We start from the raw sequence: 15,515 nt of genomic DNA on the forward strand, positions 1-15,515 counted from the left end.
CCCCCGCGGCCGGCGAGCGGTGCCCGAGGCGGGGCGGGGCGGGCTGGGAGGCGTCGCACGCCTCCGCGGTGCCGGCGGCCCGGTACCACCGGTGCCCGGTGGCAGGGCCGGGAGCACCGGGTGGCGTGGAGGGTCTGGGTGGGCGGGCGTGTCTCCTCTGGAAATCCCGGAGCCTCCAGCTCCGCCCTGCGCGTGTCCGTGGGCTGGGGCCGGGTGGGGGAGCAGCCCCGGCCGCCGCCCCGCCCCGCCATGCCGCAGCCGTAGGCAGCCCGCGGCCGCTCCCAGCCCTCGGCCTCCGCGGCCTCCGGGCGGCGGCGGCGCGGCGGCGGCGGGCCCGGCCCGGCCCGATCGATGGGCAGCCTGCTGAGCGGGGTCAGCTTCAAGGAGCCCACCACGGTGGAGGACTGCGACTCCACCTGGGAGACCGACTCGGAGCCCGAGGCGGCGGAGCCCGGCGGGGAGCCGCGGCGGCAGGAGGGGGTGTGCACCGCCGCGGGAGGCGGGGAAGAGCCGGCCGAGCCGCCCGCCGCAGAGTGCCGGCCCCAGGAGCCCCCGCCGCCCCCGTCCCCGCCGCCGGAGGAGGGGGAGCGGGCAGAGGCGGACGCCAGCAGCCCGGAGCAGGTACCGTCGGGAGCCGCGGGGGAGGCAGGGCGGCCGGTGCTCGGCGCTGGCGTCTGCGCCGGGCCGGGCCGGGGGCTCCTGCCGCTGCCCCGCCGCCGGAGAACGGGCGGAGCCGAGCCGAGGACCCGTGCCGGGCCGGGGCGACCCGCTGCCTCCCGCCCTCCCCGCTCTGCGGCAGCGGCGGGCCGGTGCCGGGCCCGGGCGGCTGCCGGCGGCTGAGGCACCGCGGCACGGGGACCTTCCCGCCGCATAGAGCGGCTTGTGAGGGGCCGGGTCTGCCTCTGAGGGGGCAGCGAGCCCTTTGTCTTCCCCCATCGTCACGGTAACCCGCTCTTGGGAGGAAATTGAGGCCTTGAAGCCGTTGTCAGTCCCGCCGCCGCCGCTTCTAAGGAAGGTTCTGCCTTAAATGAAACGTAGTTTTCAACTTGGCCTCTCAGTTAAACGGGTTAAAAATCTGAATGTTGGATCTGTGCCTCCTCGGTGGGTCCGGGGTGAGGAATTTTCAGAGCAAGTTTCTGTCTTTTAGGAACCTTTGAAAATGCCGACCCTAAAGAAATTTCGCCAATAATTTTATCGGAGTTAGAACTGAATGCAGGGTGGACCAGCTGGGTCTTTTTTTTTAGTCTATTAGATGTATTACATTGTTCGAAACTGCAAAATGAAATAAGCGTGAGCGTTTTCCCCTTTTGTACTTGATACATGGCGATACTAACGCCTGATAACTCCAAGGGGTGTTGCTTGTTCAAGTAAGTGTGTTTTGCCTGTAGGTATGGTCAAAATAAAGTTGTTGGTAGCAAGTTGAAGTCTGTCGACACTAATGCTTCATCTTCTATTTTTTCGTCCAATGCATGCAGTTTTTTCAAGCATTCTCTGAAGTCAGAATTATTTCCATTGACTTTGATGGGCTCTGGTTGTTTCAGGTCACAGCTTCCAAACAGCTGGGGTCCAGTTCAAGTTCTCATACATATGTATTTTCTCTAAGCAGATTTTTGTTTCGGGGTTTAGTGGTTCTTCTTAGGCTTTAAATTTAAGTTCTGAGAAACAAATAATAGGAAATTGTTCAAGAAGGTGGTAGAACTGCAATTTGGCTTTGTCCATGACTATTCATTTTCTTCCACAGGATGCAATGATAGCAATTAAGTCAATGTACAAATAACAAATAGTCCTTGCAAATAGTATGATTTCCTGTTCAAAATGAGTAGTGTCTCTGCATTTTCATGTTCAGATACTTATTTCATCTTGTGCTAGCACTTGCTAGGTTACTTTGAAGTCTTGCATTTGGAAATGACAATCAACCTGTTGATTTAAATCAATTTCAATCTCATTGGAAGGACATTTCATAGCTTTTGTAATTTATTTTTAAATTTAGGTTTAAGGTCTGTGGTGTTCAGTATTCAGCAGGGAGATTTTCAGTGTTTGACCAAACAGTAGGCAAATACATGCACTTGTGTTTGTTTATATTGCTGAAATCAGTCATGAAAAATAGTTATTTTAATATTACACAAATTCACTATTTAGTTATTATCTACTGTCCAAATGTTTCAGAGTGGTGATGGAACTGAGCTGACAGCCAAGCCAAAGAGAAGCTTCTACGCAGCAAGAGATTTATACAAGTACCGACACCAGTATCCGGTAAGAATATTTTATGGTTTAAAATTGCCTTTTTAGTAGAAGACAGCACATAACCCAAACATTCCTAAACCTTTATGGTGCCTAATAAATATGAGGAGCAAGAATGAAAAAGTTGATGCAGAGGCCCAACGTATGCCAGTGGAAGAGGAGTGAAGCTAGTGCAGTGTCTTTTCATCCTGGGTGCGCGTGCAAAAGCATGAGATTTGTAACCCTGGGAACAGCGGTAGGAACCCGGAAAAAGGCTTGTGCCTTGACCATTGAAGAGGTAGATTGTACAGTTTGGACTTCTTATTATTTGTCTCTTGGGTTCCTTGAGACTGAAGTCAAGGTGCTGCTACGCTTGCTGCTCTAGGAGAAGGTACCAGCCAGAAGGAACTTGCAGATCCTTAAACTGAGTCTTTTAAGTGCTTGAGTAGCGCTCTGTGATTCCCAAAACCCTGAATTTTTTCTTCCACAAATGATTCAAAGAGCATGATATCGCTTTCTGGATACTGTTGATAGGTTTTTGTAGGCTGATAATGTCCTATTTCCTTTCTTTTAGCAGAACTTTAAAGATCTTCGATATCAAAATGACTTGTGCAATCTCCGCTTTTACAAAAATAAAATTCCGTTTAAACCTGATGGTGAGTAATCTGTGGCAATAATAGTGATAAGAAAAAAATGCTTGCTAATAATAGTAAGAAAGTGAAACTGTAGTAATTATTGCGGTGCTGACAAATTAAAGGTGTATAGTTACATATTGTACAACTTGAACCTCCCATGTTGGAGTAGCATGTTTATAACATGGGAGCAGGTTATGTTTAAACCAAGTTAGCTTTTGCTCTAGGGACATGGTGCTTTTCTCATGCATTTTCCAGCATGATGTAGTACCGGGTGTTGTTTGTACCACTATTTTACAGTAGTGGCACTACCTTTTATTAGATAAAATTGTTCTACTATACTGCGCAAACTCTTGCTGCTTGAGTAAGAGTGGTGGGGATCAGGGTGCTACCCCTAGCACTGTGTAAGGGAAAAAGAATGTATTGTAACTACCTTATGTGAGATTATTATAATAACAATGATAAAATAATTTCTCAAAGTCCCTAGTGATTCTGGTAGTGGAGCAGGAACCCCATATGCAGAGTTCTGCACAAACACAGGACAAACTGAAAATGACAAACCCTCCTCTAGAGAGTCTGCAGTTAAAGTATGAGAGACAGGAGGGTAGCAGACAGATGGGGAAGCAGAAGGAGGCAATAAAACAGTCTTGGTCAGAATGTTAGACGGGAGTCTTGGCACAGGAGAGCTTAGCCATTGGCAAAAAAATGTTTGCAGGCCAAAAATAAGCTTTTGGGAGTTTTAAAAGAATGATGAGGAGGTTACTTTGAAGGTGTTTACAGAAGTTCCTCTCGGCACGAGAGCAGCTTGAGAGCAAATGCCAAAGTGCGCAGTGGAGTACGGAAGGGAGACAGTGAGTCGTGGAGGCTGCCATTGAGGCAGGATTCTGTCGGAGTCAGGATCAGTCTCATAGCAACAAATGGGTTCTGATAAGGTAGGAAGGGACAGGTCACAAAAGGCGTTGGAAATGAAGGTGTATAGTTTTTGTTTGATGTTACAGAAAAGGGTTTCACAATGGAAGAAGGCAAAGCAAAAAAAGGTAATATAAAAAAGCTGCAGTCTAGGAACATCATCTTACCAGCAGCATTCATGGTAGGTGTAAGTGTGACAAGAGGGCACTTTTCAAGGTCAGGAAAAAGGGTGTTGAGATGCAAAAGTTCCGACAGGAAGCTGGATGGGAAGGAATGTTAAGATGTAAAGATGTACATATAGAAGGGTTGAAGATGAGAGCTGTTTATAGACAAGATGGTGGTAATATCCTCAGCAAGTGAGAAAACAAGTCAGGTTATGTGAAAGAATAAGACATTTGTTTTAATCATCTTCAACTTTATGTAGCTATCCACAGGTAGATGCTGTGATTTTAGCTTGACTGGAAGAAGAGTTAGATCTGTGAATTACCAGTACAACAGTAGCAAATTCAGGAGACGTTACACAGAGAACAGATACAGAAAGAAAGAGAAGGGCACTGAGGTCCATGGGAACCTGAAACTGAAAGCCAGAAAAGGTTTGGGATCCTTTAAAGTGCAAAATGAAGGAGCAGTTCAAGAGGATTAGCCACGAGAAGAGATAGTCATGAAAACTAGAGGAGGGCTTTCCTCCTAAAATTTGTAAAGAATAAAATTTCTCTTAATATGTTAGGAGAAAACTGCAGTTGGTAGAGTCAAAGGTAGCTGATAGGCCATGGAGGCTGAAGTGTTGATGGCTGTGAGCTCAGGTTATGTAGAATTTTTTATTGAGAATGGGGAAGAGTAGCCACCTAAGTCTGTGGATCTGTGAGAGTGTTCAGAGGGAGTCTAAGCTACCATGTTAGGGACTGAACTACTGGGGAATGTTACTGAAAAAAGACATTTCTAGTGCAATACTAGATCTGAAGTTTAATTCCGTGACCTACAGATTTAGCTTATACTTCTGACTCAGAGCTGGCCTGTCTGTATCTCCACTCTGGAACTGAGTAGCAAGTTTTCCAGTATTTGAAATGTAGGGTGGATACAGTGCAGTGAGGGCAGGAGGCCCTCTTTGCAAGGTCCTTTTCCAGCCTTGCCTGCACTGGAAACCCTGTGTTCTTAGCAGCTCCTTTGACTGGCTGCTTTCTCCATTTCTTGAAGAAAAGTACCAAATGAGTTCTCCTTTGTTGTTGAGACCCAAGTGGAAATTTTCATTGGGGGGAAAGAATGAGATCTCAAATATATAATAGGAGACTATCTATGTGGGGCTTTGGACTTTTTAGGCCACTCCTATGCAATTTGACTTTGGGAGAGGCCATGCGGCAGTGGTAAAACTGTTGTTGGTTTCAGAGTAGAAACAGGCTAACGCTGAGCGTTCATTCATGGAAAGAGACTGTACAGGTTTTGTAACAAGGAACATCTTTTTACGTATCTTGTGTATTTGTGCAGTGCCTGGAAGAGTGCCTTGGCCCATGACTGAATTTCACGAGCACGGTCTCAGTGCGAAGCATGATTAATTAATTTTCTTTTACATGTATTATTGTCCCCTTTTTTCTATTACTGTGTCTTTCCAAGAGGAACTGACTGAATTCCACGACTGTTTTGAGACCACTAATAGCTGAAATTCTCATTTGTTGAACATGACCAGAGAACCCAAGGTGAAACTCATAGCAATGGCAGCAAGACTCTTGGCCACAGCCAATTGCGAAAGATGTCCCAATTGTAATGTTATTTGTAACTGGAGAGATTCCTGGAACAGAAGATTTCTTAAAGAGTTGAGGCTTTAAATGTTCTACTAAGATGACATATGTATCTATATGCACAGTTTTGTCAAGTTAAAACAATGACAGCTGATTCACAATGCAATATTTTCTGTAAGTGGCTTGTTAATTACCAGTCAGTGTGATAAAGGGATCTAGGACATGAAAACTTTTTGGGAAGTATATTTTAAAGAGGTTATTGTCACATACCCTCTGCTGGTAAGTAACTCAGTATAAGTCAGTTGGGTTTGTTTATCTTGAAATTTGATAAACTCTTATTTTTAATTAAGTTTTAGTAACTAAACTAACTTTAAATTAAAATGAATTTATTTATGGTGTAATAGACCTTATTTCACATAGTATGTGAAAGAGAATTAAAATATGTATTCTATTATTATGTTAACATGGCATGTACTTTATGCAGCTGAATGCTGGTTTTGATGGCTTCCTAACCGTTTTCGAATTATTTTTATGCAGGGGTTTATATTGAAGAAGTCCTAAATAAATGGAAAGGAGACTATGAAAAACTGGAACATAACCACACTTACATACAGTGGTTGGTCACTTACTACCTATTTCTGTTTCAAAGCATTAATTTGATTAAGTGTTCATATACTGTGAGCTGTAATGCACTTTTTCTTTTAACAGGCTTTTCCCACTGAGGGAACAAGGTCTGAACTTCTATGCTAAAGAATTAACTACATATGAAATTGAGGTAATACAAATTGAGCTCAATACAAACCATCACATTAATTTTGATACATAACTGCTTTTTGGTACGTAGAGTTGTTTTATACAATGCAGAAGTACTTGCTGTAGTGCCACTTAGAATTTTGGATGTATTCTTTGTTTATTAGGAATTCAAGAAAACAAAAGAAGCAATTAGAAGATTCCTTTTGGCTTACAAAATGATGTTGGAGTTTTTTGGAATAAAACTAATTGATAAAACTGGAAACGTAGCACGAGCTGCTAACTGGCAAGAAAGATTTCAACATTTGAATGAGTAAGTAATGACATGCACTTCACTCTAGAATTGCCATTGAATCTCTTTAGCCTTTTGTTTTCTAGAGAAAGGGAAAATACAGTTTCGAAAGATTGCCAGGAAAAAGGGAAAAAGAAATAGTCAATGCCTGGTTTGTGTCTGTATGTGTATGTTCCTCCCTCCTCTTTTTTTGATTGTGCTTCTCGCACATTACCAGTATGATGTAACTGAATTCCTTGAAAATACAACTTCAGATGATGCTGAAGAAAATCACGGTTCCAAATGAATTTGTTTCTCATGCTACTGAACACATTTTCACCTGATCCTAAAGCACTGCTTCTCAGTTGGAAAGAATGGCTGGCTTATCTTTGTATTCACATTTCTTTTTGAGAAAAATCAAATTGTCCACACCTGTATGGAAGCTAAATAACAAGATTTTCCTCCCTTCTCAAAACATGAAATATTATGTATTTAATACTTTTTAATTGCAATGCTTAACTGGAGAGGTTTAGACATGCATTAAGTCAAAAGTTTAGCTCAACTTTCACCAAATTACATCTGTTGCTTTTCATCAGCATTGTGCAGAGCATAAGTTTGCACTGAATTTTGTCCCATGCACATCAATTGTATCAAAATCTCTTTTCAAATCTTGTGATCAGTTTCCTAGTACCTCTGACCTTAGAGCTGAAGCTTGTTTTCTTACAGTATTGTGTTCTTCTGTCCAAATAAAAGCTTGTAGGAAGAATTGCTGATGGATAATTTTGGGTGAATGATGGGAAAAATTTGTTATTAATTCTACTTAAATATTACATGAGCCAATATGGGTGTAGGCTCCAACTCAGGCCACAGACAAAACAGAGTTTCATGAAGCCCAAATGTTACTCACTGTACATTTTTACACTGTAAGTCCTATATTCTCACCAGTGAGTAGCTACACAGTTTTAAGTCAGAAATCTTTTTACCTGATTTTAGCCATCTAAAATTTAGTCATTTAAGTTTTGCTGTTCACTTGGGTGTACTTTATGAGGTAAAGAGTTCTTCACAAGCACTTCCAGAAGATAGTTCATTCCATTTATCTTAGACACTTACGACAGTGGGACTTGTTCTCCAGAGGTGCCTGTTTTATTGCCAGCACTGACTGTATCGGAAGTGCAGGTAGCTAGTCTAGACTGGAGACCCAGCTGTCTAGCTTAAGTGAAGTGCAGTGAATCCTGTTTTGTAGCTGTATTACTGCAATACACTACAAAACCTATATTTTATGAAGTGACTGGGTTTTCTCCTCAGAAAGAATACATACAGAAGAAGGAATCAAATCAGTACATGCTTTGATTATATTTTTTTTTCAGCCTGTTGCCTCAGTGCCTTTTACAGATACTAATTTTCACTCACAACATCCTGGCAAAGATGGTGCTAGCAAGCTTCAGCAGCTGTGAGAAATTAAAGTGTAGGAAGCCTGAAGTACACACCTGGAATGGTAAAAAGGAGTGAGGAATTGCTGTTCCAGTTCTGTATCTGTAAGGTGGTGGGGTTTTTTTTCCTGATTCATTGGAATTTTTTCACCCTTTTCTTCCAAAGGTCTCAACACAACTACTTGAGAATCACTCGAATTCTGAAAAGTCTTGGCGAGCTTGGATATGAGAGTTTCAAATCTCCCCTGGTAAAATTTATTCTCCATGAAGCTCTTGTGGAAGATACCATTCCCAACATTAAGCAAAGTGCTCTAGAATATTTTGTGTATACTATTAGAGACCGAAGAGAAAGGAGGAAACTCCTGAGATTTGCCCAACAACATTATACTCCCTCAGATCATTTTATCTGGGGACCCCCAAGAAAACAGAAGTCAGAGGGAAGCAAAACAAATAAAAAGCCAGCATCTCCAGTTTCTATTCATAATAGTTATATTTCTAAGCATAAGAAACCAAAAGAGCCTAAGAACACATCAGCAAGTGGAAGCTCAGCTGGTAAAACAACTGAAGAAAGAAAGGTGGAACTCACAAAAACCAGGGAAGAAAATGACCAGGATGAACAAGAAATGAACTGTGATGCTGTTAGACAGAACAACAGTGAAAAAACCAGTGATACTGATACCAGTCAGCTTTCAAAATCAGAAGAAATTAATGATACTTCAGATAGAAAGGAGGACTCTTCTCATTCCAAAAATGATGATGAAAACCTGAACAATGACTGTGGAAATCACCCAGACACTATAGAAAAAGACTTATGTGACACTGAGAATTCTTCAAATAACACATCAGCAGATCTACAAGATAGCCTTGACAAGGATACTCTTTCAGGGGGGACCACCACAAAAAACAAGGATGAGCTCAAATCATGAGTCTGAGGTTAAAAATCATTGTTTCATATTGAATGAAGCAAATTATTTGTTGCTCCTTCATTTTGGGTGAAATTTCCATTTAGTGTAGTATAAAATGTTCATGAGACTATGCTTGTTGTGAATGATCAGATTAGGCTTCTGTTAGGTTAATGAATTTTATTTTTTTTCAACCTCAGTTTATCAGTAGTCAACCAGGTGTCGCTCTTTAAAACAATCGTGTATATTAAAGCTAAGAAATCCATTATCTTTTCCAGACAGATTGCATAGAAAAGCTAATCTATTTTTTTGCCATTAAATCAATCCAGTATTTAAAAAAAAAAAAAAGAGCGTAATTTACTAGAAAGCCTTGGAACATCAGAATTTTTAAGTTTCTTTTAATATGCTTTAAGTGTTGGTTTCCTTTTATGAAATTACTAGAAATTCTTTCAAGAGCACAGTTTTTTCCCTAGTGGATTTTTTTTTAGGAACTATGTTCATGTTTAACAGCAGTATTTGCACAGCATCTTTTACCTTATATTAGCATCCTTGTCAGAGACACTTAGTAATGGAGATCAAAATGTCCTATGCAGCTGGGTATCATTGTACATTGAATAAAAGTTAAACTTACAATGAAACTGTATCCACAGCTTTTGGGTACAAGGGAAGTTGCACTTTAGACTTCTTCTAGTCCCTGTTAAGTTCTCTCTTCTCAACTCATTTGTTACTACTACTAATTTGGGGGGAGGGATCTCTTTGGTCACTCACATTTGGTCTCAGTGTGAAAGTTCCCTGTTGATCAGCTGTAATAAAACAACTTGCCCAGCTGGGTTCAGCACCTGGAAAGCCTCCGGACAGCTGAAAAGCAGTGTCTTCACCACAAAGCACTTCATAATCATCAGAGAAAATGTCACCAGGCCTGTCTAGCTGGATCTTACCTGAACTTGAATGTTTCTTAGCCAGTTTTGGGTAAGGTCTGCACAATGCTGAACCCCCTGTTGCTGATCTGGGAGAGAAAGGCAGTCCTGATGCTTCCTTCCAGCTGTTTCCTCTCTTTGCTCTTTATCAGAGGTCTTTCACAGTTTAATGTTATTTTGATCATCAGCTGAAACCTGAGGCGCTGGTCTGCTGGCCTGGCTGGAGCCCAGCTGTTAGGAATTCCCCAGTTAGGATCTTTCCCAGCTTTCTTCACTGAAGGACTGTCTGCTTTCCCTGAGTAGCCTCTTCTGGCTTCATGCCATTCTGTCTGACAGGATCATACCCAGCAAGTTAGTTGTGTAGAATATGAATTAAAAAATAATGCAGGTAGAACTCACAATTTCTGCAGTCCTAAAATAGAAAATATATACAGAAGTTTTAGACTATTTTAAAATGTATATATTATCCACTGCCTTTAGTGTATTTTTGATGAAATGTTATGAGGCAAGTGGCTGACTACAGTTTGAGTGTCAGAGTGCTACAGGACTTTATTCAAGTCTTATAACTCAAAATGACAAAGTCTTCAGGGGTTTCAGAACATAGACGAAATGTCTTTTATTCTTCTGTTTCACTAATTCCTGTTACAGCAGTGCATCATCCATTGCTTTCCCCAGGTAGCACTGTTTGTTGGGATCAAATAAAGTGACAGTTAGAGATCTTGGTACCCATGGATAAAGATTAGGCTATTTCTGTCCTAAAGAGGCAGGGAAAGAAGGAATACGTATCCCTCCTCCTTCTTTGCTGACTTGTAAGGAAAAGAATGTATGTACATGGATTTTTTTTTTTTTTTAAGGGTAACCCAGATTGCTCAAGGAGCCATTAAGTCTGAGCAGAAATGCCCCAGAGAATTCCTCCTGCAGCTACCACCTCTTTAAAGCTGGAAAGGTGCTGAGAAGCCTTTCACCATACCCTGGACTTGAACTAGAATCCCCTTGTTCATATTTGCCTCTGACCTTCAGAGCAGAAGGGAATGGGAAATGCTGAGATAAAATTGGTCCATGTAGTTAAGGACTCTGACCCCCATGCGTATGCATAGGGAGGACAACTTTATGTTCTGCCTATGACTTTTTAAGTCTTGAGTGCCTAACCATGCCAACCTAACAGAGTTGTTTTTACATAGTTATTTCTTGAATGACATAGGGAAAATTTATACCCTGTGTATGAGTAACATAACTGTAAGGTAGATAGTTACACAGAGCCTTCAATTTATGGACTTTAATATTAAGGTTAAACACTTTAAAAAAAATGCATAGTGTTCAAGTGAAATAAGGGATGCCAAGGGTGTTACTATATTTGTACTGTAATTTGATTGAACATTGATGACCTCAGGAGATCTTTCATCTTTTGTGTACTGAACAAAAAAAAAAAAAAAAAAAGAAATCTTGCTCTAATTTTAAACCAGGAAGCTCTTGGGATGTGCATCCAAAAGATTTCTCTGCAGTACGGTATTCTGTTATTGTGACACAGCTTCCACCTATACACGCCTGCTGGTTCTCCACTCATAATTAAGTATTTAACGTCCTTTTAATTTGGCAGAGCTGTCTGCATTAAGGGCCCAGTGTATCTGAAGATACAGTCAAGAACTTTGGGACTCCTATCCTTATTAACTCTGTAATTGTTATTTTTTTTTTAAATACACAAGTCAGTATATTTCTATCAGTTTTCGTAGAAGTGAGAAGAGTCATGGCATGCCAATTGCCTACAAAGAAATATGGGGCTTAGTTAAGTGAGGTTTTTTTTGTGTCAAGTGGGCTCCTGCACTCTGTAGTCTTGTCTTACAGCTTTATCAACAGAATTACTCCCATGGGACACTTCAGCTTTAACTAACAAATTCTGCTGTATGTAAAATGTAATGGTTTATCATTCTTTTCATGGAGGAGTTGTTTCTTCTGATTTTGCAAGTGCTTCAAAGAAGGATTTGTTGCAGGGCAATCATACGGTGTAGCATCCCATTGAGATTTGTGAGGATCAAGTGGGTGCACTGTATGCATTTCATTACAGAATCATGGCCTTAGCAAACAGAAGCACCCTGTGCTTGAAGTTTCTAAGTATTTTCTTTCAGGTTTACGGTACAATATATGCTGAAATGATTGTATTCTTATAAATGCCAGTACTTAGGTATTTAACCATTACTTCAGAAACTGAGGATGTGCAAAGAAAGTCAGGACATTTGCTCACAGTTAAACGTGTTTTTGTCTTGCTATATGATTAAGAATTCAGGGATTTCTGTGTACTTACGACGATAATGTATTTTGGCCCAGTGTTTTACTAGAATCAGACTTATTCATTTATTGATTAAACAGAGCACAGGTGTTCTTTCCTAATAAGTACATCTGAGTAGCCTCTGGTACTGTTAAATGGGAGTAGTGTGTATATGCACACACCTATGAATTTGATTTTAAGTATCCTATGGTGAGGGGATATGAATGAGCAACTTGACAGAATGTTACTGAGTACACACATGCAAGTGAAGGTACAAATCATGCAAAAATGCAGCACTTTAAGAGTAGTTACAGCTCTGTGCCCTACTATCCAGGGTGTAACTGTGCCTCGGTACCTGATACTGTGTTGGCATAGAGACTGAAAGCTTGGGTACATGAAGTGCGCGCCACAGACCATTCAGATAAAGAGAGCAGTTATGTGCATGCATGTATCTAGGAGCAGAACTGAAATCTTGGTGCCCATATTGCTCATGTTTAAAGGCCTGATCCTGAAGGATACTAAAAATGTTGTCACTAAGCCTTTGAGAGCTGTTCCCTGGCTTGGTTGGCTCCTCAGTTTCCTGCTCTAAGATTGCAGCAGTCTGAGGTATTACATATTTGTATAATCATAGTTAATATTTTATGTAAACTAGTGTAAGCCTCCTTGAATTATTCCAGGATAATTCTAATAATCTGCAGTTGCATATACCCATGGTATAAACAGAAAGTTTACAGACCTCAGAAGCTTTGTATAATTTTGATGGATGATCCAATAAGGTAAGTCAAGGGAGATTTACGACATTTAAATGGAAAACAACTCATGTTTGTTTTTAAATAAAATTTATGTATATCTGTTTAATTGAATTATTTTTTATGTATATCTGTTTAATTGAATTATTTTTTTGCACCTTTTTCTGACAGTTGTGACAGTACTGATAACAACTTATAGTAAGATATATATGTTTAACTGAAAATTTAACTCTTATTATGCCATACTTTTACAGGTAACATTATATTGAATTTCCATTATAAAAGTTGTGTTTATGAATAAGATGCAAGTATGTGAAGTAGCTTTTGCCATTAATAAAAGTTTGACAATATCATGCTAATGATGTACATTGTCCTAAGAGCTACCAGTGTGGATCAGAACCAAAGATGTTTCTAGCCTTGTGTCCTGACTCCAGCAGTGGCCACCAACAGATGGTGTGAAACAAAGAACAGATAAGGTGACCCCGTTTTTCTCCAGGAATTTTTTGATTTTTGAACTCATGGTTTCTTTCAGCTTCCACAGTCCCTTGTGGCTGTGAGTTCCATGTTTTAATTACGTTTTGTGTGGAAAAAGTAATCTGTTTGTCTCAGATCTGTTTATTCAAGAATTGCTAGTGCATTTGAACACAGTTACTGAAAGTACTGTAAGATGAACAGTAATCCACCTCAAGTCAGTTTTTAAAAGCCGTGGGAGATTCTAATAATAAAATACCTGCTTAGGCAGAAAATGTACTATGTTTCTGTCCTTAGGCAGAAGATGTCTGCTTAGGCAGAAAACTTGTCCTATGTTGATGACAATATTATCTTAGTTGTCCCTTCTGAATAAATTTTTACACGTAAATCCTTTTGTATGAAGTATTAAAAGTCAGATTCCAACTGCAGAATAGATTTATTTTTTTCCCTGGCAGTGTAAAAGCAAGATCAGTCAAAGGCAAAACCTGTTCCTACCCCACATCTGAGTGAGGTACCTCTGGATTTGGAGACACCAACATCAGTGGGTGTAACGTTGTGATCATGTAGAAGCGGAAATGCTATCTGGGGTTTGCTGAGAACCATGCTTCTCATTGCACATTTTGGTAACTTATTTTCATACGTGTCCCCAGTTCCAATTGCAATTGGAGTAACTGTTCAAAAGGTGGTTTTGATGGCCATTGGACCCTGAAGATGAAGGATGGGTCAAAAAAGCCTAAGCATGGGCAAACTGCCCTCCATTCACATCATGCTCAACACCATCGATTCACCACTAACAGGTATTTAGATGCAGTTCTCCAAGGGGAATATAAGTTGTGTCTCTGCAATATCTCTGTGCTCTGTATTGCCTGTGAACTATTTCTTTTCCTGAAAGCTGTGTTCCTTTTACAGCCCATGTTCTTAAGTATACTTACTTAAGACCATTGGCGAAAGCAAGGGTTTATTTTAAAGAATATATTTAATACATGCCTAAAATACAGTTCAAAAGCTATAGAGATCAATTAACCAGAAACCTCCTGTGGCTTTACAGTTATAATCACCTTTGTATTTATTTTCAGAAGTATTTATAGCTGTTTGCTATAAAATAGCAAATGTAGGAATTGGCAAATTGTTCTGAAAGAAGTCTCTTCTTAGAACTAATCACTTTTTAATTCTACCACGCTTACAGGTCTAGTGGCATATTCATCAACTAAAGTTTATTGTGAAATATACTGAATGTATTTACTACTGTGGCTAACTATGTGAAAATTATTGTTTTGCAGTAAAAAAGGTTATGGCACTTATGTTTTTGGGATCTACTGAAGCATGTTTGCTAATCATTAGTTGCTCTTTTTTCTGTGTTTTAACCTCTTCCATGGTTGTTTGTCCTTTGAGTTCAGCAACAGATGATTAGGTATAGTTTTACACTGATAAAATTTGGAGATATTGTAGACTTCATTGTTAAAATGTATTCTAAGAAAAAAGTGCAGTAAAAAGAAAAAAACAAAACCCAACAATTTTTACTTGCAAAATGAAACAGCTACATGTCAGTTTTTATGAATGGTCCTGCTCTCTTTTCTGTATTCCTTTGCAGTGTTTAATTACAGAATGCCGTGCATGTTTGGTAGTACCAATACCATATGTATGTGGTAGGAGTGGTAACCAGTTTCTGGATTTGTAATGCACTATAAAGATATATTTTATAATTCTGTAACTGTATGGCAGTGTTATGCCAAAAAAAATTGTATAAACATAAAAAGCAATAGTTTATGTTGCTTACTGCTATATTTTAAATTGTTTGTAAAATGAAATACTTGGATTTCCTTTCAGGTAAATATATTTTTAATAACAGCAGCCAAAAACTCTAAACTAATAAAGCTTCTTCATTTAGCAGCATTGTTTTAGCAACATGTACAAATATTGTGTAGCTCTGATAATGTGTAATTGCTGTTTGGCGCTTGTTTGTATAGTCTTCTGTAAATGTATTAACACTTAAAAGTAGGGCATTAAAGGCTCTGGTCCTCCTTTTTTGTTGTCAGTGGCAAAACCCCCATGGATAGCAGAGGAACAAAGGAAGGCCCAGAGTGAGCTTTACTAAAAGTTTTGGGTTCTTTTTAATTTAAGAAAAATATATACTATGAAAACACTGTTAACATTAAAGCATAGAGTATCTGTTATGATTGTGCAGGCAGAAAGCCTCTGGAGCAGTGCCAGCAACTGGCTACTGCTGCTTGGACTTAGCAGGGAAACATTTAACCTGCTGGTTGTATT

General features: G+C 40.2%; 1 protein-coding gene across 2 annotated transcripts; it reads left to right on the forward strand.

Annotated features, from left to right (window-relative positions):
• Positions 1–343: 343 nt before the first annotated feature.
• Positions 344–15,271, forward strand: OGFRL1 (opioid growth factor receptor like 1). 2 transcript variants are annotated; one of them, XM_074819790.1, is made up of 7 exons: positions 344–621; positions 2,167–2,253; positions 2,795–2,876; positions 6,032–6,110; positions 6,203–6,269; positions 6,412–6,557; positions 8,112–15,271. In XM_074819790.1, exons 1-7 carry the CDS (start codon positions 352–354, stop codon positions 8,869–8,871), a joined length of 1,491 nt encoding a protein of 496 aa, XP_074675891.1. In that variant the 5' UTR covers positions 344–351; the 3' UTR covers positions 8,872–15,271. The 2 variants fall into 2 exon arrangements, with proteins under 2 accessions (XP_074675891.1, XP_074675892.1); XM_074819791.1 differs by having other exon boundaries at positions 2,798–2,876.
• The last annotated feature ends 244 nt before the right edge of the window (positions 15,272–15,515 follow it).

This window comes from Strix aluco, chromosome 3 (genome assembly GCF_031877795.1).
Source record: "Strix aluco isolate bStrAlu1 chromosome 3, bStrAlu1.hap1, whole genome shotgun sequence".
NCBI classification, from domain to species: domain Eukaryota; kingdom Metazoa; phylum Chordata; class Aves; order Strigiformes; family Strigidae; genus Strix; species Strix aluco.

Coding starts and splice junctions, on each gene's coding strand:
- OGFRL1 (XM_074819790.1), top strand. CDS start 352: ATGGGCAGCCTGCTGAGCGGGGTCAGCTTCAAGGAGCCCACCACGGTG. Junction 622..2,166: donor ACGCCAGCAGCCCGGAGCAG/GTACCGTCGGGA, acceptor CAAATGTTTCAG/AGTGGTGATGGAACTGAGCT. Junction 6,558..8,111: donor AGATTTCAACATTTGAATGA/GTAAGTAATGAC, acceptor TTTCTTCCAAAG/GTCTCAACACAACTACTTGA.